The 24,436-nt window shown below is 33.1% G+C and overlaps 1 protein-coding gene across 7 annotated transcripts in view; it reads left to right on the forward strand.

Moving 5' to 3' along the window:
* Positions 1-21,196, forward strand: part of LOC148239172 (protein groucho-like) — a 153,116-nt gene extending 131,920 nt beyond the window's left edge. For 2 of the 7 annotated variants that reach the window (XM_088181927.1, XM_088181963.1), the window contains exons 8-18: positions 4,602-4,627; positions 16,015-16,116; positions 17,924-18,075; positions 18,203-18,420; positions 19,015-19,192; positions 19,524-19,773; positions 19,861-20,040; positions 20,113-20,273; positions 20,524-20,606; positions 20,683-20,882; positions 20,959-21,194. In XM_088181927.1, coding sequence (XP_088038053.1) covers positions 4,602-4,627; positions 16,015-16,116; positions 17,924-18,075; positions 18,203-18,420; positions 19,015-19,192; positions 19,524-19,773; positions 19,861-20,040; positions 20,113-20,273; positions 20,524-20,606; positions 20,683-20,882; positions 20,959-21,066 — 1,658 coding nt within the window. In that variant the 3' untranslated portion in view covers positions 21,067-21,194. Of the gene's footprint in view, positions 1-4,601; positions 4,628-16,014; positions 16,117-17,923; positions 18,076-18,202; positions 18,421-19,014; positions 19,193-19,523; positions 19,774-19,860; positions 20,041-20,112; positions 20,274-20,523; positions 20,607-20,682; positions 20,883-20,958 lie in introns of all 7 variants that reach the window. The other 5 variants (XM_088181971.1, XM_088181942.1, XM_088181981.1 and 2 more) reach the window with 5 other exon arrangements.
* Positions 21,197-24,436: the final 3,240 nt, after the last annotated feature.

A 24,436-nucleotide genomic window follows, 5' to 3' on the forward strand; every position in this document is an offset into this window, starting at 1 on the left:
AGGTGTTGAAACCTAAAGTTCTTCCAAAATGTCATTTTGTCCTCTAGTGACTATTATCATTTAATTATTTTCCGAAAGGGGTAGGATGAAGGTGGGAGGGGGGTGTTATACTAAGGAAGGGTTTAAAAACCTTCAAACAAATCAACGCACTAAAATACGATAATGGCCCGATGACAGAAGTGCTCCTTCTCTCTCTCGCTCCAACGAGCGTCTAGGGGTCCAACGCCGTTCTCTCCCCCAAAGTGACACTTGATTACCCTACGGCGTTTCATTCAATTTTATTAATGCGGACATTTCGGGCTCTCGCTCTCCCCGGTCGCACTTTTTAATGGGGCCGTTATGTGTCTATTACGGGCTGCGGACCCCTCAACCCCAAAACCGACGACCCTCTCTCGGATGCTGTGATTACTTGTTATTTGACTTTTGCCTTTGGGAGCGGGTTGGGTTTGAGGGTCGCTAGAGCTTTTTATTGTCCATTTTTAACTGAGATGCTGGTAGCTAGGTATGCGCCTCGTTGACATGTTCCAATTTTTATTTTGTAGATAGCATGCGGGGTCGGATTTCGATTCGATTTTTACAGAATATGTATGTGTGTGTGTTCGTTATAATCGAATGGAGCCAAATTGGTTTAGTTGTGGGGCAGATGTCGAAAAGTTGGTCGGTTGATTTGTTTCGCCGTACTTTTGAAGTGTTGATTGCTGCATGCTAGATTGGAACGACGATGGGGGTATTTTCCCCTTTAGTTATTGAAATATCAATATCCAACTGATATTAAAATGACAATTTAGTAATTTGGTTGTACTTATATCATACAAAAAATTCAGAATTGCTGTTGTATTTTTTACAACCAGTAAACTGCATGAGGTAATATTTTTTATTTATAGTATTATTTAAAACAGTCGTGAGAGCCGCGTTTTATATTTAATTTAACTAATTTATATAATCATAAATAGTTTAATAATTATAAACATAAAATATAAATGGCTCAAGAGTATACTTATCAGGCGCGAACAGTGAGCTACACTCGTACCGAGTGTTCCCACTGTAAACGGCGCCGACACGATTTTATTTCTTTCGAAGTAATGTTGCGCCTTCCTATTGACCAAAATTCGGTTTGAATATACTTTGTCCAATACTCTTATATTAAAAGTCTGTAGTAATATCGGTAAGGGTAGCTATCATATTTTTTTAATATTGTGTAATATCGAATTGCAATCAAACTATGGAGCAATATGCGAGTTGCGACATCTGATTGTACTTCTTCTTTTGCTTATCTTACTTCATCTGAGAGATGAGTTGGCTTTATTTTGGACTTGACCTAACGAAAGTTCTAAAACTGTAATTCATTTTTACTGATTTTAGTATTGTGAATATAAATAACGATCATTACAAAACTTTATTTTAAATTTGACGGTACAATATTAATTAATTAAAAAGTTATGATGGCTTAAAAAATAAGTTTAGGTTCTAATTTTCGCATTTTTAGGAATAATATCCGGTATAGAATTTTTTAGTTAATTATCAGTCTCATATCGCAGTAGCGCGTAATCGGTCTTCAGCACGTCGCTGTTCAGCTCAACTTTTAACTTGAAGGTTGAAAATAGTACATTTAATTTATAAATAGCAGCCAGAATGTCATGAGCAAATGTCACATTGTAACTGTTGAGTTTTTATGACAGACAGACTCATTTATTTTCTGTTTTATGGTATAAATATATTGATATTTTCAATATACGTCGTTTCAAAAATAAATATGTGATATAAAAATAAATATGAAATATTGCTTTATCTATTTTTATGCTTAAAATATTATGAACCACTAGCTTTATAAATAAATATTACTAATTTTAACCCGTTCCTAAAATAATGCCTCAATTTGACGCGTCATATTTGTTTTATTCATAAAACATACATAGAAAGTCGTTCGTTGAGATTATTTATTGAATTTTGAGTGCCCTTTAAACGCACCCCCATAGCCGCCCGAGGGTTGTTTGGGGGTTATAAATGTAACAGTTGTTTGATGAAGGGTTACAAGTGGCTGACGAGCTTCACACACGAAATCTGAACGCACGAAAAAAAAAACAATGGTTGACATTTTTATTATTGGGGTGACAATGCCGCGAAATTTCAATCCATCGAAAGGTCAAGGGTTCAGAATCGATCACAAAAAATACTATACATTTATACATATGCAGTACATACTTACGGTGTACTGAATACGAGTGTGTACTGGCAGAGCTCCACGGTTGGAGTGTCCCAGAGAGCACTCGAAGGATATTCACCCTCGCCGCCCTTGATACTAGCGACTTCATAATTTGTTGCGCTCTACTTTTTTCGCACTTATCGAACGACTCGTCTAGGGGTTGTCAACATTTTTATTTTTTATATAAATCAAGCATTGTTATGCTTATGACCTCTTACGAGTTATTAAATATTAATTTAAATTACATAAATCAAAATATATTGAGTGCAATATTTGCCACATTTTCATATAATTTCAGACGTGCATGACATCGGTTTCAATCCGCATTTGTACTGAAATTTTTAACGAGGGTGTTTTATTGGCAATGCTAAATTTAACCGATATTTTACGGTTAAATCGACCGACCCTTTGCCGTTTTATAAGGGTTGCCAAATGGCAGTCGTTTGACCCTTGAACGCGGTTGGAATGTGTGCAGTTAATTCTTTTATTACGCGCTAGGAATGGCAATTATCGAATACTTTAATTTAATTAATTAAATTTGCAAGAATGCCACGGGGTCATTTTATATTTAATTTTCTGAAGGTCCTGTCACCTGTTACATTTAATTTTAAACTGTATTAAGGTAGCAAATACTGATTAAATTAGGATTCTAGTTTCTCTATTTTTTTTTCTTGAGAAATGAGGATTCTCATTTTCATTTCTCTGAATTCTCGAAAAATTTTGATAAGTAAATAATATATGTAATACATATATTTTATTAAGATTTTTATTATTGATTCAAGAGAACAAACTTCAATATTATATACTTAATATGTATGTATTTTAAGGACCAGAACGGATCAATCGACTTCAATAGATTACGAAGGAATTTTGGGCTACCTTATACCCAAATCTAGTAGTAAATGATCAATAACAGCCGTTTTCATATTTCGAACAAGATAAAGATATAAAAGCTCTTTGTGTTATCAAAAAAATGATATTTTAGTTCAACAGGAAAATTTTATGGCGTAATAGCCCCCATACATTTTTGTAATCTGCCGATTCTCACGCGGAGCGGTTTCTTCTTATCTGATTATTAATGTAGTTCTTAGATTAAGATTAGAGTAGTTGAGAAAATTGAAACAATTTTTTTATTCAAATACTTCTACCGCTATTAAAAGTTTCCAAGAAAGCATGCATATTTTCAAACTTCAGGCACATACTCACTCTTGTTTAAGCAGTTGTTGTAAAACATTAAAATATATTTGTACAAATTTAATTTTTAACAAAACAAGGCTATATGAAAATTCTTGAGAAATCTGTAAGTTTTTCTCAAGAAGAATCACTATTTTTAATAATATATACAATTTCAGTACAATACGAGTTAAAAGTTGAAAAATAATTGGCAAAACTATTTTTTTTTATATATATGTATATACATATATGTACATACATATGTATATACATATATGTATGTATATAGTGCTGTGATTAGTTTTCAATTGAATTTTTACACTATTCAAGGAATTGTTTTTTTTTTATTAATACGATTGTAAAAAAATATAAATGCCTTTTTCTTGAAAGGATTATACATATTTATGTACAATACAATTGTAATATATAATATTGAATCAAAGGCTCTGGAATAAATATTTTTAGTCGTTTGATGTATTAATCAATTTACACAAAAACGCCGTTCTTATTGTGGAATAATTAAAAAAATACGGGTTATATGAAGTTTTTGTTCTATTTACTACACAGTAAATTTTCAATGGTAAACAAAGTATTTAGCAGATTTGCTTTAAAATTTTTGATCAAAGAAAATATTTACATTGTAGAAAAAAACAGGCTATTAATAAAACGTGTTTCATTCAATCGAGATTGTAAATTTGTGAGGAAATTGCGTATATATAATATAAAACTCAGAGTCAGATTTGATATAAATATTTAATTATACACAAGAGATTTCTTTGTGATATTATAACCACAAATATGTTTTAATATTACTATTGAAAAATATTTTAATTATGTATCGTGCATTTTACTAATCTAATGTTTATTTTTTTCATGTTCATCTTCGGCTGATCTTCCACTTCTCGTCCGGCTGTCTATTTCTTCCCTTCACGCGGCGCCTCTGTGCATCAAATGAAAAAACTGCGTGTTTTATGTGCTCGTGATTGTGTTTGTGCACTATAAAATTTTCGATTTGTGCAATTCGCATTGATTTGCGGTCGTTTGCCATATTATATACACATACTACATAAAACGGTTAAATATTCCGCGGCGTTCATTAAAAATTAAACGCGCGGCGTGCTAATGATTGTAAAATGGTTTATGGTTGCGGAAAAATCGACGGTGCTGTGCGTTAATGTGATCCTGAATAATATGGCTGCCATAAAATTAAAATAATAAAATGCAGGACTCAGTTCAGCTGAAGAGAGACATGTAAGTACAGATTTTTGTTTTATTTAATTGTATTAATAGACATAGAATTCTCGAATTTCTTAAGATCATCACTTATTGCATATTGTTATTAATTTACTATAAATTAAATTTAATGATACTTGAAATATGATAAATCTAATCATAGCTATTTAAAATTATTATACTCCTTTTTGGAACATACTAAATCGAATCAAATAAAAACCAGACACGTACGGTGAGATACATTCCCTTTCGCTCGCTCGCGTGTTAATTGACACGAGCGAGCGAAAGGGAATGTATCTCACAATACACGCCTCATAAAAACATGTATTATATTGTTTGAAATGAAGTTTCTGATTTTTTTGTTTTTTTAATAACATACAATATTTCAGCCCTTTTTATACATACAATAAATAAAAGGAGCGGGATGTTGCCTTGAAAAGCACCCTCTTTCTATATAGTACTTTCGCAATAAACATTATTATTCAAAGGGACAGATTGTAGTTTTTGACGCGGCTCCGTTTGCGTTAAAATTTGTTTGCAAATTATTGTTGATTTTATTGCTTTTTGAACGTTTAAAAAATTTTAGACATATTCAATGAATGTAAATTAGTAGCAGTAAATTTAGGTATTCGATCTAAAAATTCAGATCGAATACCTAAAGAAGAAGCTAATAAATAACGAAAAATCAACAACAGCACTCGTTTTAAGACTCGTTTTTTATTAAAAAAAAATATATTTTTTTTTTAAATGCAAATTAAGCTTTTAAACACTTTTTTACATACGACATTTTTCAGTAAGATTTCATTTTGCGAAGTTATGGCACTTATAATTTTTACATTGGCCGCCATTTTGTAAAAAAAAATATATTTTTTTCATACATAACGTATAGGGGGTGCTCGGTAGTTCTATACGATACTAAAAATGTAATTTTTATTCTTTAAAACCAAGCAGTTAAGAGCGTTAACTCTTCTGAAAGTCTCAAAATGTTTCGTATGGGGGTCCGATCGAACTGATACATCGCTTATTTTGAAGCAAAAAACTATTTTTTTTTATATTTTATTTAGATGAAATTTAGGCTTTTAAGCGTTTCAAATATAGCGATCTTTTCGTTAAAATTTAAACTTACTGAGTTACGAGTGTTTAAGTTTTTATACTTGTCGCCATTTTGCAAAAAATTGACACATTGGATTTTGCTAACGAACATATACAGGATGCTCAAGAATTCTATACTGTTACCAAAATTCAACTTTAAATATGTATAAATAAGCTCACACTGATGGGTCGATCGACTCATAACACTAAACGTGCTTTGGAAAAAAAAAACTTTTTTTTTATTTTTTTTAAACAGTATCATAAGTATATTCGAAAGCTGTATTTCGTATCAAAAATTCAAGTCTATATCTTTAAAAGGAACCAAATACTAGCGTTAACTATATGCCAAGTCACATAAAAGCGCGTATGGGGGCCCGGTCAATTTACCATAAGACTTGTTTTTTATTTAAAAAAATCGATTTAATGCAGCAAAATAAATAAATAATACATTCAGTTTCATGTGGGGTTTCCAAAAATAAAATCTAGAAAAAACATCTCGAATCTATCCCGAAAATATTTTTAAAAATATGTCATTGTAGTAAAATCATATCGGAATACATTTTCACTAGTAATCTTTGATTACCAAAGCAAAGATACGGCCGATTAGAGTAGTTTAAAAAATCGTAAACATTTTTTTGCTATTTAAATATTTCTAGCCTCTAATAAAAGCTTCCAAAAAAGCATGCATATTTGCAAACATCTGACACGAATTCCCACTTTCTTATTCAGAGGTATAAAAACATGCAACGGTTGTAAAACATATATTCGTACAAATTTAATTCGAAAAGAAACACTGTCTGTAATTTGGCTATCATTCATCATTCTGAATTATATGTTATGCAACCTTTACGTCTCTCAAATAGTAAATAATCGCAAAAAGTTGAAAACTTCATCATTGTAACTGAAAGCAACTCTTAATAAAAAATAATATATGGATTCAGTGTATCCGAATATAATTTGAAATTTAACTTGGACTTGAATTTAATTGGTTAGAAAGCTATGTATACAATTTTATTGTTATTGCTGAGCTTTGTAATCGGATCCTATAATATAAACTTCTATGAACATGTCTATCTGTGCTATTTTTTTTATTATTTCTGCTAAAAGTTTACTGATGCTTTCTGAGATCAACAGGATCAACTAAGAGCAACATCAAAAAATATACGCATTAGGAGTTCTAAACATATTTCAATGTTATCAAAATATTTCTAATCCAAACAATCTTCTTTGTTCCGCTCACAGCATATCAAAATTTATGTACACACACATCATACTTATTAGAGTGCTAATGGTTCATCGAGGCCATAGCGAAGTTTATTGGAAAGCCGCCAAGGCGGATGAAAAGTCTTGTCGGCGTTTCTTGATACGTCTCAAATTAACGCTCTCCGCGACCGCGTCAACCATAGTTATTTATTATATTATATTACGATATTAAATTTTATTAACGCCTGCCATTTGCATAATGCGCCATCGTGACGCGAACCTGACTGACTGGAGTATAGTGTTTGCCGTGTGGGCGAGTTAAATGCTAAATGGTCGTTTTGATCTTTCGTAAAGCGACAACAGTATTAATAGGCGGCGAACACAAATGCGACACAATTTGTTAGCTAATGTGAAACTAGCACAATGGTTATGGTCGGGATTATGAAGTAGATTTCCTTGTCAGGAACATATTTTAGCTAAAACCTGAATATTTTAAAAGTTAGAGAAACTTATATTATTATTTTATTTATTTAATACATGTGTTGGGCTTCACAGATTTACGTCAATGCATTAGCGAATGATTTCGCACACAGATTTTCAAAATCAAATTAAAGTTTTACATCTGGAGAAAGGAAAAGACATATACGTAATAATGGCATACAATCGAGTAGTGTAGTTTTAACGCAGTTGACCTTAGTTTTACAAAATGCGCATGTCATTAATCGATCAAACACTCGATAAAGTGTGGTTTCTTCGATCACATTCATTGCACATATTTTAATAAAAAAACTTGATTGTTTTTTTAAAGATTACATATTTTGATTTACGTTTCAATTTTTGTATACCAGTTGATCCATGCCCTTGATGTAATTTATTCTTTAATAAACTTACTCTGCATTTATTGCTTATTATTTTTAGTAAACTACAATAAAATATGTGTGTGATGTGCTCATATTTTAATACATTTTTATATAAGCTTTTGAACGAGTCAATTAAATGTATCATGTGGCGTATGGAAATCGCGAGAGAAAACGATGAAGCAGCTGTTGCAAGATAGCGGCGCCTCTTAATGAGTGTACCATTATCAAGCAGAAAATTATATTTAATTAGATATACTAATCGTTTGAATTTCATAGATTTTTGAACCTACGTTTTTCAGATATTAGTTGTAGGGGGCCTATGTATATACACATATATTTATTTATGCCTGCACTACACTCTCTGGAAGTTGGCCAAAGTTGTCCAAGGACGGAGAATATAGTGGGGCTACTTCGGTCGAATTCGGTTCAGCCCGCTTTAAAATCTCTCGGAAGTTGTCCGAGGTTACCGAAAACGGGAGGTAAAGTAGAGGTAATTCAGTCGACTTGGTCAGCTTCGAGCGCTTCCGAACATTGTCGGCATTATTTCCGAGTCAAAGGGACCGAAGTCGAAGCTGCTCTTTCGAGCGCGAGCGGTGAAATACTTCCCATTTCGCTCTCTTGCGTGTTAAGTGACGAGAGTGAGAGAGCTGGTGTTTCACAAACTGAAATAGAACGAGTAACTCGCTTCAATTTCAGTATGCGCGTAGGCGTCCTATGGTTAACGCGCATGTCGAGCGCTGCATCGTGGTCACGTGGTCAAGTTATAATACCACATGCTTATCGACAACTTCAACAGACTTACTGACATCTATTAATATTTTAGGGCGCCAAAAGGGATTAATTATATTTTTGATTGTATATTCTTCTAACAGATATCGTTATTATATTTTTTTCATATAAAATTAAATAATTAAAAAATAATTAGTGGTACTTGATTTTGTTAAGAAAAATCATTTCGAATATCCTTATGTATTTTCCTAGATCGGTTTATATAAATGTCACACCATAACGAATTCTTATTTAGAATCGATGGCGAAAATTCTAGGATAGTCACAGATGTGGTGTTCGTATTCTGAAGTATCATTTTTATGCCTTATGGCATTTTGCAAAAGCCGACAAAGATTTTGCGTAAATTGAATATTTTCAATTTACGCAAAATCTCACACAAACACACAAACTCTTATAATTATCAGTAGCGTAATTTTAATAATATGACAATTTAAAAATTGATTATTTGGCACATTTTTCGATCGCGCGCAAATATGCCAGCTGTACATGACAGCAGCCACCGTGCGTACGTCATTCACGCCCGCTGTCCGGACGGCATATGAAATTTGCGACAGTGTGGTTGCTTGATCTCGGCCGACTTCAATTGTAACTTCGGTTCGGACAACTTACAGAAAGTGTAGTGGAGGCATTAGATTTCTTTATGGCCAAAACTTGGCGGCACTCTGTTAACATTGGCGTAACGGATACTCTTCTTTTGTCGACGCTGATGTGGTCGCACGCCGTTGCGGGCCTCGTGCCCCGTTTTCTCAATATAAATAGCATGTAACTATAAAACGTCGATAAAAATACTATTGCAGCGGCTCCCGTCGCCAACTAGCTATTAAAATATACTAACACTACAGGCGGCCCTCGACTTTCGCACACAATTGGTTCCTGAAAATGTGTGCGAATGTTGAATGTACGAAAGTCGAGGGAAGTAAAAAAAATTTGAAATTGTGTGTATTTTAAAATATTTATTTATCAAGTAAATATAAGATGTTTAAGAGGCGTTTAAGAGACACGTTTAGATGGGGTTTGCGGGTGTTTCCTTTGAAAAGTTATCAAGAGTTAACTGTTTTCCACTATTCTTTTTCTTTTCTTCATATAGTATTTTATAACATGCTATGTTTTTATTGATCGCCCCACGCACTTGAGATATGCGTTCTTCATTGGGATCACAATCTTCCATAATATTTAAAAATTTGTCAAGGTGCGTGAAGGCTTCATTCATATTTTTCATTGTTAAAGAGTTTTCCAAAATAAACCTGTCTCATCTACATTGAATATTTGGCTAGAGGAATATTCTACATCTTCAATAATTTTGGATAATTAGGAAATAAATTCTTTTGCAGCATCTTTATCCGCATCAGCTGATTCTCCAGTAAATTTAATATTATGAAAAGATAACCTCATTTTAAAATTATAAAACCAACCGTTACTTGCTTTAATAACCATGTTAAAATATGTTTTTAATCTATCCTTCCAATCTTTGTGCAAACTAAGAGCTTTTGCTTGAATAATTAAAATCTTTTTGATGTTGGTCATCGATCTACGATGACAAAGATTTTCCATTTCATCCATGTTTTTTTTTACTGTTTTTTTGGAAACATATCATTAAAGATTGTGGAAATATATCTTTATTTTCCACAATTTTGAACGTATTCTTTAATTATATTTTTTTTGCAAAATTGAACATATCGTAGATCTGTTTGTATCATACGAATGTCCGATTGAAGCAAAAGATTCACCGCTATCAGAACGTTTTTAAAAAAAAAAAAAAAATTGTTTTTTTTTTAAATGTGCGAAATAGCGAATTGTGCGAAAGTCGAACGTTCGAAAGTCGAGGGCCGCCTGTAATTAATTATACCACAATATGCCCATTCTGCCAAATTTTTAATTATGACTTGCCTCAGATTTATGTACATATCTTCAAAATGTATTTCTATTAAAAAATAATCGTTCACGCGTTGCCTTACTTAATTTTCATAAATCATATCATATTTGATTTTGATTTGAGATAAAATAAATTACACTCTGTGTTATGTATCGTTATTATAATAACGCAAACATTTTATTGTGTAGAATATTTAATTATTTGTAAGCGGGCTTATGTTACACAGCGGCTCATAAAACCGGGGGGGTCAATAAAATTATGTTTGCCATGACGCGGGGGCGGATTCAGGGGGAGCGAAGTTTAGTTTTACGACCCTCAGGGACGGATTAAGACTGCCAATGGGGCCGCCGCCCGTCGGGTGGTCAAACATTTGCTCACCGTCGAATATTATTAATTAATTTATCGACGACCTGAAAAATACTTTGCGCCAGAGCAAATATTTCGGGGCGCAAAACAAATAGCTGCGAAAATCTCGACCGCAAAACCGATATAGGGTTAGCGAAATAATTGGCGGATTAGGAAAGAGCAACTTTTAGAGAAAGAAAAAAATAAAAATGAGAAAAAACGCGGTCCTCGTGTGATACCGAGGGTCGCACGAGTGCTCCTACTTCTGGATGCTGGAGAAGGTGTCGGGAGTACTTTAGCTCACTTAGTCCTTTCGAGAGCCCAACTACCCTTCAAGTGATACTTTTAAAAATAACGTCACAAGCAATATCTCGGATAGAGGTATTTTTTTAATAGTAGGTCAATCTTAAAAAATGAGGGTGAACATTAAATTAATATTTAAGTAGAACTTTATATTAATATATTTAGTATTTATGTAATACATATATTATATTAATTTGACAGAGCGATATATCGGAAATGTAAATACTTTGTAAATTTATTTTCTTATGCAAAAAATATTTGCTGACTCACCGAAGCCAAATATAATTTATAAATAAAAATTATTTATTTTTCGCAGGACCCTAATGCTATATTATTTGGGAAACATTGCTCTATGTAGTGGCCCCATATATTTTTTTACTCAAATACGTCAATATATATAAAAAAATGTCTGAATATATAACAATTTAATTTAAAAATATTTTGCAATAAAAATATTTTACAATTATATTAGTAATTTACATCAAAATAGATAAAATTATTTTTTGATCGGAATTAAAAGTTAAATATCCAAAAAGTTCACGCTGCGCGGCCTCGACGCTTTCCTGATAAGAGGCATTTAATTTGTTTTTTCTCATTGTTCACGTCTGATCTAGTTCTTTTTTTTGCTATGAACAGTCTTATATAATCCACAACGCACGGTGCGATGGTGCAAGCGCCCCGGGCGCTTCATCCTCAAGATGCACAGTACAGATTGAGCCAGAGCGGCGGAGTGCTATAAATCTTTTCGCCGGTACTCTACGGCGACTGCATGGCGTGCCATTTAGCAATACCATTACACCGTACCAGGGGGGTCGTTATCGCCGGATTAGCGTGCCACGACGCCCTATTTACATCAGTCGTTTTCATCGGTGGCTCGCGCGCCGCACGAGCTCGGGGGCGGTGGCGCGATAACGCTATCCGATCGGGTCCCCCACCCCACGCCCTTTAAAAATAAATAAAAATTCACGTGGAACGGATTTGACGTTTATATTCAGGTTATAAAATGTATTGAGCAAGGTTAGGGCCGTTTATATCCTTCCACCGGCTTAAACTTGTAATGAATCGTTTAAAAAAACGATTATTTTACTGAGCTTACGATCCAAAAAATAAATGAGATCTTATATTAATATATTGCTTTTTTACATCATGTGTTTACCTGAAACTTGTCACGTTGCTCGTTTGCGTTGTGATTGCTTTTGGAAGCTTTGGATAGCATTTATAATATAGCACTTTGGGTGAAAGAAAACACTAATAGAATAAATCAAATGCCGACATTCCACAACCAAAAACAACGCAAGGGCAAAGAGATTAGAAACAATCTTAGCGAGAACGACCCGCGGGATGTTTCGTTCGCAGAACCGAACCATTAGCGCGTGAGCATGGGCATGGGAAGGGCATAAAAGCGAGTTAGCGGCGCCTCTGGGTCTCGTGTCGGGAATTTTCAGTGACGAAAGAAAAGGACGCCGAGTTTGCGGCGTCGGGATGCCCTGAACGGCGCCTGCCGGATAATTACCGAACTAATTAGAGCAATTAACACTCTCCCTCTCGGCTGCTATGGGGAGGGTCTTGTGGGAGGGTTCGGGGTGGCTTTTCCGCCTGCTTCGGGTGGATTAAATTGAGGATCGACTTCATGAAGTTGTACGGAGCTGTTGTTTACTACCTGGCCTCACCTTGCGGTGTTTCCTGATTTGATCTTTACTATATATATATATATAATACATAATTAATTTATTTAAAAAATGTTGGTATTGCTATGTAATTAAAAACATTCTTTCATGATTATTTTAATGATCTTCTTTCAATTATAATATAGTATAGTGCCTCAAAGAGGAGCTCGAGGGCACTGTGTGCCTTGTATTATCACCTAGTGCGCAGTACAATCAAGCATAATTCTATAAGTCCAAAAAAATTTTCTCAGATACATGTACATAGGGGAATATAAATATTATCCATTTCACCAAGTTCCTGCAAGGTATGCTAACCTCGAGTCGCGTCGACTGCTTGATAAAATCTTTTCTTTAAAAACGTAATATGAGATTTTTCTTTGAGAAAAACTTTCCTTAGTTGTAACAAGCACTTGTCCTTTTAAAAGTCAGCGTATTTCTATGTAATAGAGATGCAGTTCATATTCTGCTACTTTGATTCAGAGAACTGCTTCTGACCAAGTTCATGAGTTTTTATTTGTTAAGTAGCAAAACCAGATTAATTGACGTACTTGTGAGATTAAATTCAGCAATACTAGATTTCAGGTCAACAGGGCCGTAGAAAGGCATTGACATAAGGCCATTTGCCAATTGCGCGAAGACCCGAGAGGCGCTCAGAACGTGAAGTAAAACTTGCTTACGATAAAAGATATAATATAAACTTTTATTAAGGGTTTTATTAAAAGCTTAGATTTTCAAGGTTTTTAACCACAAGGGGTGTGACTTCGCAGCTAGAAAGACACCAAAAACTGGTAATAATTGATTGTATAATATTACATATATTGCAACAAACTATCGTTTTTCTCCGAGCGCTGGTGAAAAAGCTGGCGGAAGGATGATCTTGTTTTCAAGTAGCACGAATAAATGTATTTTTATTGTTTTTTCTTCTAATTATACAATTTAGTTTTATTAGAATAAATAATTTTCATAGTAAAATTAATTATTTAATCATGTTTTTGCCACTTAGCTATTAAAAAAAGTCAAAGGAGCGCCATATTTAAATTAATTGCCAAGGGCACCAAAATCATTCCTACAGCTCTGCAGGTCAAAATTAGTTTAAATGAAGATAGTAAATTGATATTTTTAAATTACTGACCGCGACTTCATACAAATAACCTATACTCTGGCTATTGTTGGCGTGATTTACTGTGGATGCCACAAGATAAAAGATTTTTAAAAAACAGAGAAATGTGGGTGGGATGGACCATGTTTATTTATCAAAATGTGATATAGTTATCAGTGGATTTTTTCATAGTATTTATTTGTATTTTATTAAACGTTTTATTTTATTTAATATTACAAACGATCTTAATAAATTACAATGCTGTAGTCAATAAACATTGCAATTAAATCAGAAATATCAGATAAAATGAAAGTATCTTATTTTTAATTGACTTACTTTATGCTAGTGTTGTATATTTATTTTTTGATAATTCACAGTATTTTAATTTATCGACAGTTCTTCTACATTGAAAACAACATTTGTTTCGTTCAACAGACGAATTCTGCGAATTTCGGTCATAGTAGTTACAGCCGATAAACATTATATTTATAAAAGTCGTAAAAGCATTTTTTTGTTAAGAAGAAGCGCCTCTATTGTCTTTCATTTTGAAACAAAATTGAGAGAAAAAACGACTTCATGTGTTGCTTAAGTATACTAATTGTTTCATTGAAATTTAAAATCCTGAAATAGAAAATACTCTTTCGTTGTGAAAAGAAATAAGGCTTAAGGTTTTTAAGGCATTAATTTTTATTTATTAATTTTATTTTATTTATTAATTTTTATTATTTATTTGCAACTAAGCTAATTCATCTCTCTTGGCATCCGAGAATTAGACTTAATTCTTTCCCCGTTTTTTATTTCACATAGTTCAGAAGAAAGCTATTTCTAACATAAAATTTTGTAATTGTCAGACCATATTAAGAATTCACAGTTTTTATCTAGAAGTTCAAAAGAAAGTTCGTAGTCACTTTTACTCGTTTTATTTGTAACCATGGCAGTTTCAAGTCAAAATATTAACGTTTTTAATTTTTAATTAAATAATAAAAAATAATAACAACTTGAAAAAAACAGCTTTGGAATGTCGTAAATTTAGTTGAAAATCTGTTTTTTAAAAACTGACGTCCTAATCAGTATGTAATGATAAATTATAAAGTAAATGCTATTATAGCCATAAAAATATTGTAGTATTTTCTTTTAATGAAGTTACTCTGTATATAGGTACATAAAATATTGTAATGTATTGGTTTTAGAACGACCGTTAATCATTACAGGCTAACCATCATTAAGCACTAGCGGTCATGAACGGTAAACATATTGCGGATTAATTTTGCACAGTAGATGTTCCTTCACATCGTATTTTCCATGCGAATTACCAACGACAATTTATTGAGTGTGTAGTCGAGGGTTATGTTGCAATTTCTGAACTAATCGTGTGAGAATACTAACTAGATCGATTAATATGTTAATCATGCTCAGAATTTAAACAAACTCAATAAAAAAATATCTATCAGATTTTTTTTCTATAGACTTTGACAATTATTTCCGTTTATTATCTTATAATAATGATTTGCATGAGTCAACCACAAAGCAGCAGTGGCGAGGTATGTCGGTCATCGATAAACCTTTGATAAAATTAAATTTTGATGTCGGCGGCCGCTGCCCCGGCAGTATAACATTTTCCGAGCAATAAACCAACGTAAGTAGACCGAGCCCGGGGCTGATGCATTAAATATAAATTGCGCGGGGGCCCCCATGGACTTGTGGGGGCCCCGGCCGATAAGCGCCATATGGCGGCCCACCCCGCGTCCGGACTCCGGTTTTATGGCCTCACTTTACACGTTTAATCTCGCAAGAAAGCTCGCTCCGCCACTAGTGTTTTTCCTCCTTTTGTTTGCCACACACCCTCTGCTTCGTAGGGGTGGGGTTGGAGTTAGCCCGCACATTTGTACTGCGAGGTCTTGGAGTTGAGCACACAACATATTTATCACTTGTCAACGCTCGCTGCGAAACTTTGCCAACGCTCGATTTACCGCAATTGGCTCCACTTAGAAGAAAAAGTTGAAAACCATCGCTTGGATTTTCATCAAAAGCTCTCAGATTCGAGTCTACTGCAAAGTTTCATTGAAATCGTTCGAGTAGTTTTTGCCCTATCGTAGATATACAATTTAGTAACATACACGCAGCATTACCACCAATATATGTGTATAACGTTGTTTTTTTTTAATCTTTCGCAGAGAAATTCGATATCGCCTGGAGAGCGAGAAAAATACAGACCAAGGAGTCCTGTAGAACCAGAGCATAAAAAGATGAAGAAGGAGGAGAAGGACCTAGGACATGTAAGCATATATTATTATTATTTAAATTATATTTCTGTAACAGTATTTTGGTATAATATAGACCTATTAAAAAAAAGTCTAATTGATTCATGTGCTCAAAAATACTCTCAGATTCATGTAAATCTCTCTGAAGCTAGTCGCAAGTTAAATAATCAGGCACGTCATTCAAGGGGGAGGGGGGCAGCCCCCTCCCCCTTGAATTTGGCCAGTAATATGTCGTTTAATATAAATCTTGATGTAATCGAAATATTAAATAAAGTGAACTTTTGCCTCTCCCCTCCCTCGTAAAAAAATCTAAAAAACTGTCTCGAATCTATCCCGATTTTCTTTTTAAATATGTTATTTCAGTAAAATAATATCAGAATACATTTTCACTGGTAGATATGTATATATTTTTACCAGTAAATATATAATTTTTTTGGCAGGTGCCAGTAAAATTTTATGATTTCAACTTTTCCCTATGTGGTAATATATACATTTACATATTTATTTACATGCTACGTATAAATGTTACAGTGAAGGTGTATTTTTTTAGTGAAGTTAAATTTTCACTAGTGTAGTCCAAATACATTTTCACCAGTAGATATATATTTCTGCAAATATTATGCTCTACTAAAATATCTATGAACTTCAATTTGACAGTTGCGAAACGTCCACTTGCTGTTCAAACCCAAACCTAACCTAATGAAAGTTCTAAAACTAATTATAGTTTTAGGCCAAGTCCAAAATACAAACTAAGCCAATTCATATCATAGGGGAAAATTAGTGGAAGAAAAAATACAGACTGCACTTGAATATTACACTATACAGCAGGGCTCGGCAAGCTATGACCCACGGGTCACCAAGTGACCCGTTTGATGATTTGAAGTGACCCATTTCAGTTCCTCAAATATCATTTTTTTAACGTGTTACGATGTCACGACTAGACCACATATATGGTTATTAGGACCAAAAATATTCACTGACCCGGATAGTCTTTTTAATAGTCACATTTTAATTAATTTGACCCGCAGCCAAAAAAGGTTGCCGAGGCCTGCTATACAGTAATCCCCCGACTTTTTTCATTTGGCAACACTGCCGCCCGCTATTTTTAGTTCAAATTAAAAAAACATTGAATGGTGTCTGGAAGAAGCTTTACCTATTTTTTTTTCAAAATGAGACAGAAACAACGCCAAAAACTAGTAATTTTACGCATGTGGTAGAATAAGTTGTCAACGGTGATGATGTTAACAAGTTGCTAGAGTCGCATAGTCAGGTGCTGACAATCGACGAGCTTCTAGATATGTGTGAGCAAAATGACATTGAGGAATTTGACCCTTTAGACCCAGCTTTGCCACAAAAACAGATAACAATTGCAAGCTTGAGAGAAGGTCTCAGCTTATTGAAAATGGTTTAAAATCTTAGAAAGCATGGACCCTAGCGAATAGCGAATTACAATCACAAAGCAAGGAATAAAAAAATAGCTTGCTACGAATAAATTCTGCGAGAAAAAAAGAAGGCATTATGTCATCAGCAGAATTTGTTAGATTTTATGTAAGCATCGAAATAACTTTTTCATGTAACTCAATTATTTTGTATAACATTAATAGTATAATTTGATAAAGTTGGAAAAATGCTTGGCGAAGTATATCGAGCTAAAAAGAGACTATGTTGAGAAATAAAAATGAATCAACCCAAAATAATGTGTTTTTTTATTGTTTTGTGAGGACTTTGTTAACCTACCCTCATATCAGGCTTTTATATATATATTATATTCTACATAGAGTTGTTAGTACACTGATAATAAATTTCTCATTATGAATTTTAGCAAAGCGACGGTGAAAAGTCTGACCAAGATTTAGTAGTGGACGACGCTTCCGAAGATCCAGTCTCACCGCACAACGGCACGGCGAGTCCTAGAGAAAACGGCATAGACAAAATGCAGCCCAAAAAGGAACACGTCGGTCCACATAGTCCAAGGTATTAAAAGCATATTGTTTGATTGATTTCTGTAAAAATACCATATAGTTATGAACTCGGTATTACAGTAATCGATTTGTTTGTTTTATATTACAAGAGAACTAACGTGTTTTTCTTTCGATTTCAGATCAGGTACGTCGAGTAACGCTTCAACGCCTTCCACTAAAAAATTAGACGGTGACAAGCCGACGACGCCAATCAGTAAATCGGTAACGCCGACGAGTGGTGGGTCGTCAGGCGGATCAGGTGGGCCGGGAGGGGCCGGCGTCGGCCTGAAGCCCGTCGTGAAGCCGCCCGCTCTCGGTCAATATCCTTATCACTTGGCCGCCATGAATGGTCAGTATAGTAAGTCACCAAGTCTTTACTATCAATCCGTTTTACTCGCATCTCATTTTCTCACGACGCAAAATCAGTTATGATTTAGTCGTGAGAAATTAGTAGTGAGGGGTAGAAAAGCAAAAGCGGCAATCTCAACAATTTTGTAGAGATTCGATCGAGTTGATTGAAATGTCATCATGGCGGTACCAAAGAATATTAATTAAATATAAATATGTAAATATGTCCAACTGACGCTGTTCTTCCACACTTACTCTTAAACTTCAAAATCAATTCTTCTCAAAATCAAAGAACATCACAAAGTTCTTTGCTACTTTATTTTTGTAGAATTGAATAACAAAAACTGTATTATATATTACTCAGTAGCAAAAACAGCACTTTCCAGATTTAAAAGATTCGGTACATATTAATTTGAATTTGTTCTGTGAAAGGTGACGTTAGATGAATTACGTTTTTATTGATTATTTTTATCTTATCATTTTGTATTTAAATTTAGGAGAATGCTGCTTTTGCTTTTTAACAAAAAAACCCTCGTTTCATTTCCCATAAACTATTACAATTGATTCATATACGCTTTATTAACATATCACATTTCTGAATTAGATCCACTTGCGGTTTTTGCAGGCGCCGGGCCTCATGACTTGCAAGCAGCGTATGGTGCCGCGGCAGGCGCTGGTGTTCTTCATGGAGCCGGATTGGCTCCTCCTTATCCTCCAAGAGCGCCGCTGCAACCCTACGAGCCTTTAAGAGCTCCTTTAGCAGCGATACCGGGTGGAAAACCGTAAGTAAAACAAAGTTACTAATAATAAAAATTATTCATTTATCTTTAGTTCACTAAACAGCTGTCTTTGACAGATCTCAGATCTCTGCATGCATGATTTAACAATTGACTTCCAAATTGCTGACTTGTAATATTCATAAAATATTTTTTCTTCAAATCCATTTTATCAATAAACAGTAATAATTATTTTTAAAAAACGCAGGCTGTTAATTTTTGTATGTTACTCATGCCAGCAAACAATATCTCTAAATATTGTTATTGCAATTAAGGATTTCATCAGATCTATTATATATAAATATTTTTAATAATCGTTGAATTTTTATTATTTCAGAGCCTATTCCTTTCATGTGAGCGCTGACGGTCAAATGCAACCTGTCCCTTTTCCCCCAGATGCCTTGATAGGATCAGGGATACCACGGCACGCAAGACAAATTAACACGTTATCGCACGGTGAAGTAGTATGCGCCGTCACAATTTCAAATCCAACGAAATACGTCTATACAGGAGGCAAGGGATGCGTCAAAGTATGGGACGTATCTCAGCCACAATGCAAAACGCCAGTTTCGCAATTAGAATGCTTGGTGAGTTGGTATCGTAATTGTTCCATCGAGAACACCGACGCTTTTTAATCTATTCCATTTTGTATTGACTTTCAATTATGATTTCAGCAAAGAGACAATTATATAAGATCGGTTAAATTATTACCCGATGGAAGAACTTTGATAGTTGGCGGCGAAGCTTCGAATCTATCAATCTGGGATTTAGCGTGTCCCACACCGAGGATTAAGGCAGAGTTGACTTCTAGCGCGCCAGCATGTTACGCATTAGCTATAAGCCCTGATTCAAAGGTATGTATTATATTTAGTTATTACATTTATTATTGTCATAAAATTTCGTATTAAATGCCATTTTATTTATAGGTGTGCTTCAGTTGTTGTTCTGACGGCAATATTGCTGTTTGGGACTTGCAAAATGAATCTTTGGTGAGACAGTTCCAAGGACATACGGACGGTGCTAGTTGTATTGATATATCGGCAGATGGAACTAAGTTATGGACTGGAGGACTAGATAATACAGTCAGGTATGATTTATATTAATAATACATAAATTAAAAGTATGCTTATAGTTATTGATTCCATATGATATCCTTTGGAAGATGTCTTGAGAATATGTCACACCGTCTGTAATTAGATCTGATGGCAGTGTTACTAATTGTGCTATAAAATTTTCGAGAATATAAATTTGACAGAACTATCAAAAGCTCTCTTTTTCAGAATATCTGAAAGGTTTTTATATATAGTATCATTGAGGTTTTAACTTATTTTTTTTAGATCATGGGATTTACGTGAAGGACGTCAATTACAACAGCACGATTTTAGCTCACAAATATTCTCACTTGGGTATTGTCCGACAGGTATACTCTAATCCGTTTGTGAAGCTCATAGTAGTGATATCAACGTGCAATATTAAACCTAATTTTACAATTTCAGGCGAATGGTTAGCCGTCGGCATGGAGAACTCAAATGTAGAAGTATTACATGCCAACAAACCTGACAAGTACCAATTGCATTTACACGAAAGTTGCGTTTTGAGTCTTCGATTCGCCTCGTGTGGTAAATGGTTCGTCTCCACTGGTAAAGACAACCTATTGAACGCTTGGCGTACACCGTACGGAGCCAGTATATTCCAAGTATGAATTACATATAATATAATATATTTCATAAATATATAATCTTGTACTAATTGATCGTTAATTATTTTTCCAGTCTAAAGAATCGTCATCTGTGCTCAGTTGCGATATTTCAGCAGACGACAAATACATCGTAACTGGATCCGGTGATAAAAAAGCGACAGTTTACGAAGTTATTTACTAAACGGCCTGAATAACTATTGTACAATATAATATCAGTTTCTAGGAGAAGAACGAGTATTTTTTCACATTGACGTTTTATCAGTTTGTTAGTGAATATTGAAAAGTCATATGTATATATATGATATATATGATATATATGATATATATATGATATATATATGATATATATATCATATATATATGATATATATATGATATATATGATATATATAAATATATATATATATAAATATATATATATATATATATATATATATATATATATATATATATATATATATATATATATATATATATATATATATATTATATACATTAACTGTAAATATATACATCGTATTGTACATTTTAATTGCGTTAGTAAGTAAAACCTAGTGAGACCACAATAAATAGTACATAAATTTATTTGTAGATTTGTACCATTTCTTCGTCGCTCTTAAAAGTTGTATAAAGATGACAAATTCATACCAATGTACAATCATATATTTTCTTAAAGCGGTATTGTCATTATTGTTATTTTTTTTTTAACGAGAGCTTTCGACAAATGTTAGCAAAATACATATGTATATTTTGATGAAGTTATATTTTAATCGTTTTGCTGAATTGACAACTCATATATTAAGGTCATACGATAATTTTAGATATAAACGTTGCATTTCCGATTTACTTTTAATTAAAAATATTTTATGAATGAGCCATAAAATGTTTTCGTTCTCTATAAATTTTATTTGTGTACTATATAGTATTAAAAATACATATATAATTTTAAAATCGATTTGGCCTGTGATTTGGTGCTGTAAATATTATAGTTTTACTCGGTAATTATATATTTTAAGAAGGCATACACTTTTTTATATGGAAACATATTTTTTAACAATTAGCAGATTTTAAACGTTCAATCTGTAGTATGTTATTTAATCTTTTTTTATATAAATAGAATAAAACACTGGAAGCGATTCTGCGTTGTTTCTAAATATTGCGCTCAAAGGGTCAAACATATTTTTTAATATTGTAATAAAATTATATATGTTATATAAATGCCATATATGTATATAGTGAACGTGTATTATATAAAGTGGGAGCATTTTCATATTTTTTTTGTGTTAATTTTATAAATAGCAATATTTTCTTTTTTTACTATAATGATCAGATTAGTTACGTTTTACCATGACTGTTGTTTTTAAAATATGGATGTATACAGGTTGTTATGTAATAAAAGGTAATGTTATTTTACTGCATATTAGTATGAAATATGTATTATTTTATTATTTGATCTGATCTGCACTGCACTGCACTGTTTTAAAATTACAAAAAATAATTCAAGTTGTGAACAATAATTTGTACTTAAGTTCTATTACTTAAAATTACAAGATCAAACTCCCGACGACGTGTATGATAATGTACATTGTTTTGTAATTATGATGTGTAGTGTAAAGTAACACATAATGGTGGCCTACGAGTTAGTAAAACTGTATTAGAATTGTATTTGTACTTTACCTTTAGCGTACAGTCATTGTTATTTTTTTATAAAGCTCATTAACGACTAAAGCATTTTTTTTATTAGTTACTCTAAAATATTTTTAAGGTCGTTAGTAAAACTTTTGCACAACATGCATCCGTGTTATCGACGGGCCGAGTTTGATAATATTTGTTGTAATGTTCAACATGTAAATATATTGTTTTCGAATAATATGAAAATGACTGATTGACGGTACACGTTATTGTTTAGTTAACAAAATAGTAGGGATATTAGTTTGTGGAAAAAAAGTAGGATCTAAATACATTTTGTTCCTATGCTTATACGAGAAAAATGTTTGAAATATTATAAATAAATTATAAAAAAATACAAGTCTATTATTTCTCATTGTGTATAAAAGACTAGTTGTAAATACGTTAAATGAAAATATAGGTGGTAAGAAAAAACGTGCATACAACACAAAACACATCAGTGGCTGCCGTACTTAAGTGCGGCATAGAGACTTAATAAGAGCAGTGCTGTATCATTTATTTTTTGAATAGTGAGAGTGTGAAAATCAATGAAATTCACTGCCGAATGAAAGTTTATTATGGTAATGTATATCACTGTGAGTTATATAACAAATTTCCTGGCTAGGTCAGGTAAGTCAAATAGTGACATCACAAGACCAATAAAGCAGCTGAAGGTATTCCGAAGGAAAATCGATAAATAACAGTGATCAAAATAGTCTCACTTCTAGAGATTAGTCATGAACTAGCACACTTGGTTCTGTAACCAAATAGTGTCTGCAAAGTAGACCACACCAGCTGACTTCAGAATTGAAAGAACGGCATGTTGTTCCTGCCAGATATTTTAGCAGCTCTTTAAATTAGAAGGTTAAGTGTTCCTAGGAAGAATTGCTGTTTGAAATAAAAGCTGGGTTTGCTATCACCAGCCGGAAATGGAATGGTGCCATGGATTCTGCTGCCCAGGTTGGTCCCTGAATTTGCCACCTCTAAAATAAATCCACAAATAATCATGGAAAAATAAATTAATTAAAAACACATCACAAGATATAAAGTGAAAACAACATGGAGAAAAAAAATGTTGTTAGGTTCTCCGATCACTTTAGAAATTTAATGCAACGAGTAGAATTTTAATGTAATTTTTTTTGCAACTTGCTATCTTTCCCGATCAACGGTTACATAAATTCAAAATGCACTTCAAGTACCTCGAGCATTTGACATACTTACAGTAATTGTAATATCTTTGGATCTATATGCATTATATTACTAACATAGTGTACTTAAAAGCTAATATAAATCAGCTGTTGGTGTATAAGTCGAGACCGTATATACGCTACTCCTTTGTGGATTTCAAATTGGACATAGCTCATAGTTAGTGATTCAAAGAATGTCAACTTTCCTCACTTTGGTTGTTTTACATCCCAAATTTTTAACAGGACAATAAATGCTGTGACTAATTAATAATAATATTTCGTTTCCTTTTTGCCATGAGAATCTCGGCTCGGATTCGTTAATAATGACTTGATTTTTTATCCTTACTCTGACTCAAAAAACATTTTTAATCACTCTGTTTAATATCGCTCAATATATAACTCATATGTATAACGTTGTCTTTGTCACAACAAGTTCTATTAGAAGCAGCTTGTTGTGATTTTAATTCTTACCTACGAGCATTAGTTCTATGTAGACGCATTCGCCCTCTTAATTCATTGAGTCTAGCATGTTTTGAACTTTTAATTACGCTCCAGATTAAAAATTATCGGTAGGTAACTGTGCGTAACCCGTATCTTTTACTATCAGAGGTACTTATTGTAAATAATATAAAAAATACATAATACAATAATTAAATTTCATTTTTTAACATGAAATTTTACAGAATAATTATTATA

This window comes from Plectrocnemia conspersa, unplaced genomic scaffold (assembly GCF_051122295.1).
Source record: "Plectrocnemia conspersa isolate PC_06_02 unplaced genomic scaffold, ASM5112229v1 ptg000001l, whole genome shotgun sequence".
Taxonomy (NCBI): Eukaryota; Metazoa; Arthropoda; class Insecta; order Trichoptera; family Polycentropodidae; genus Plectrocnemia; species Plectrocnemia conspersa.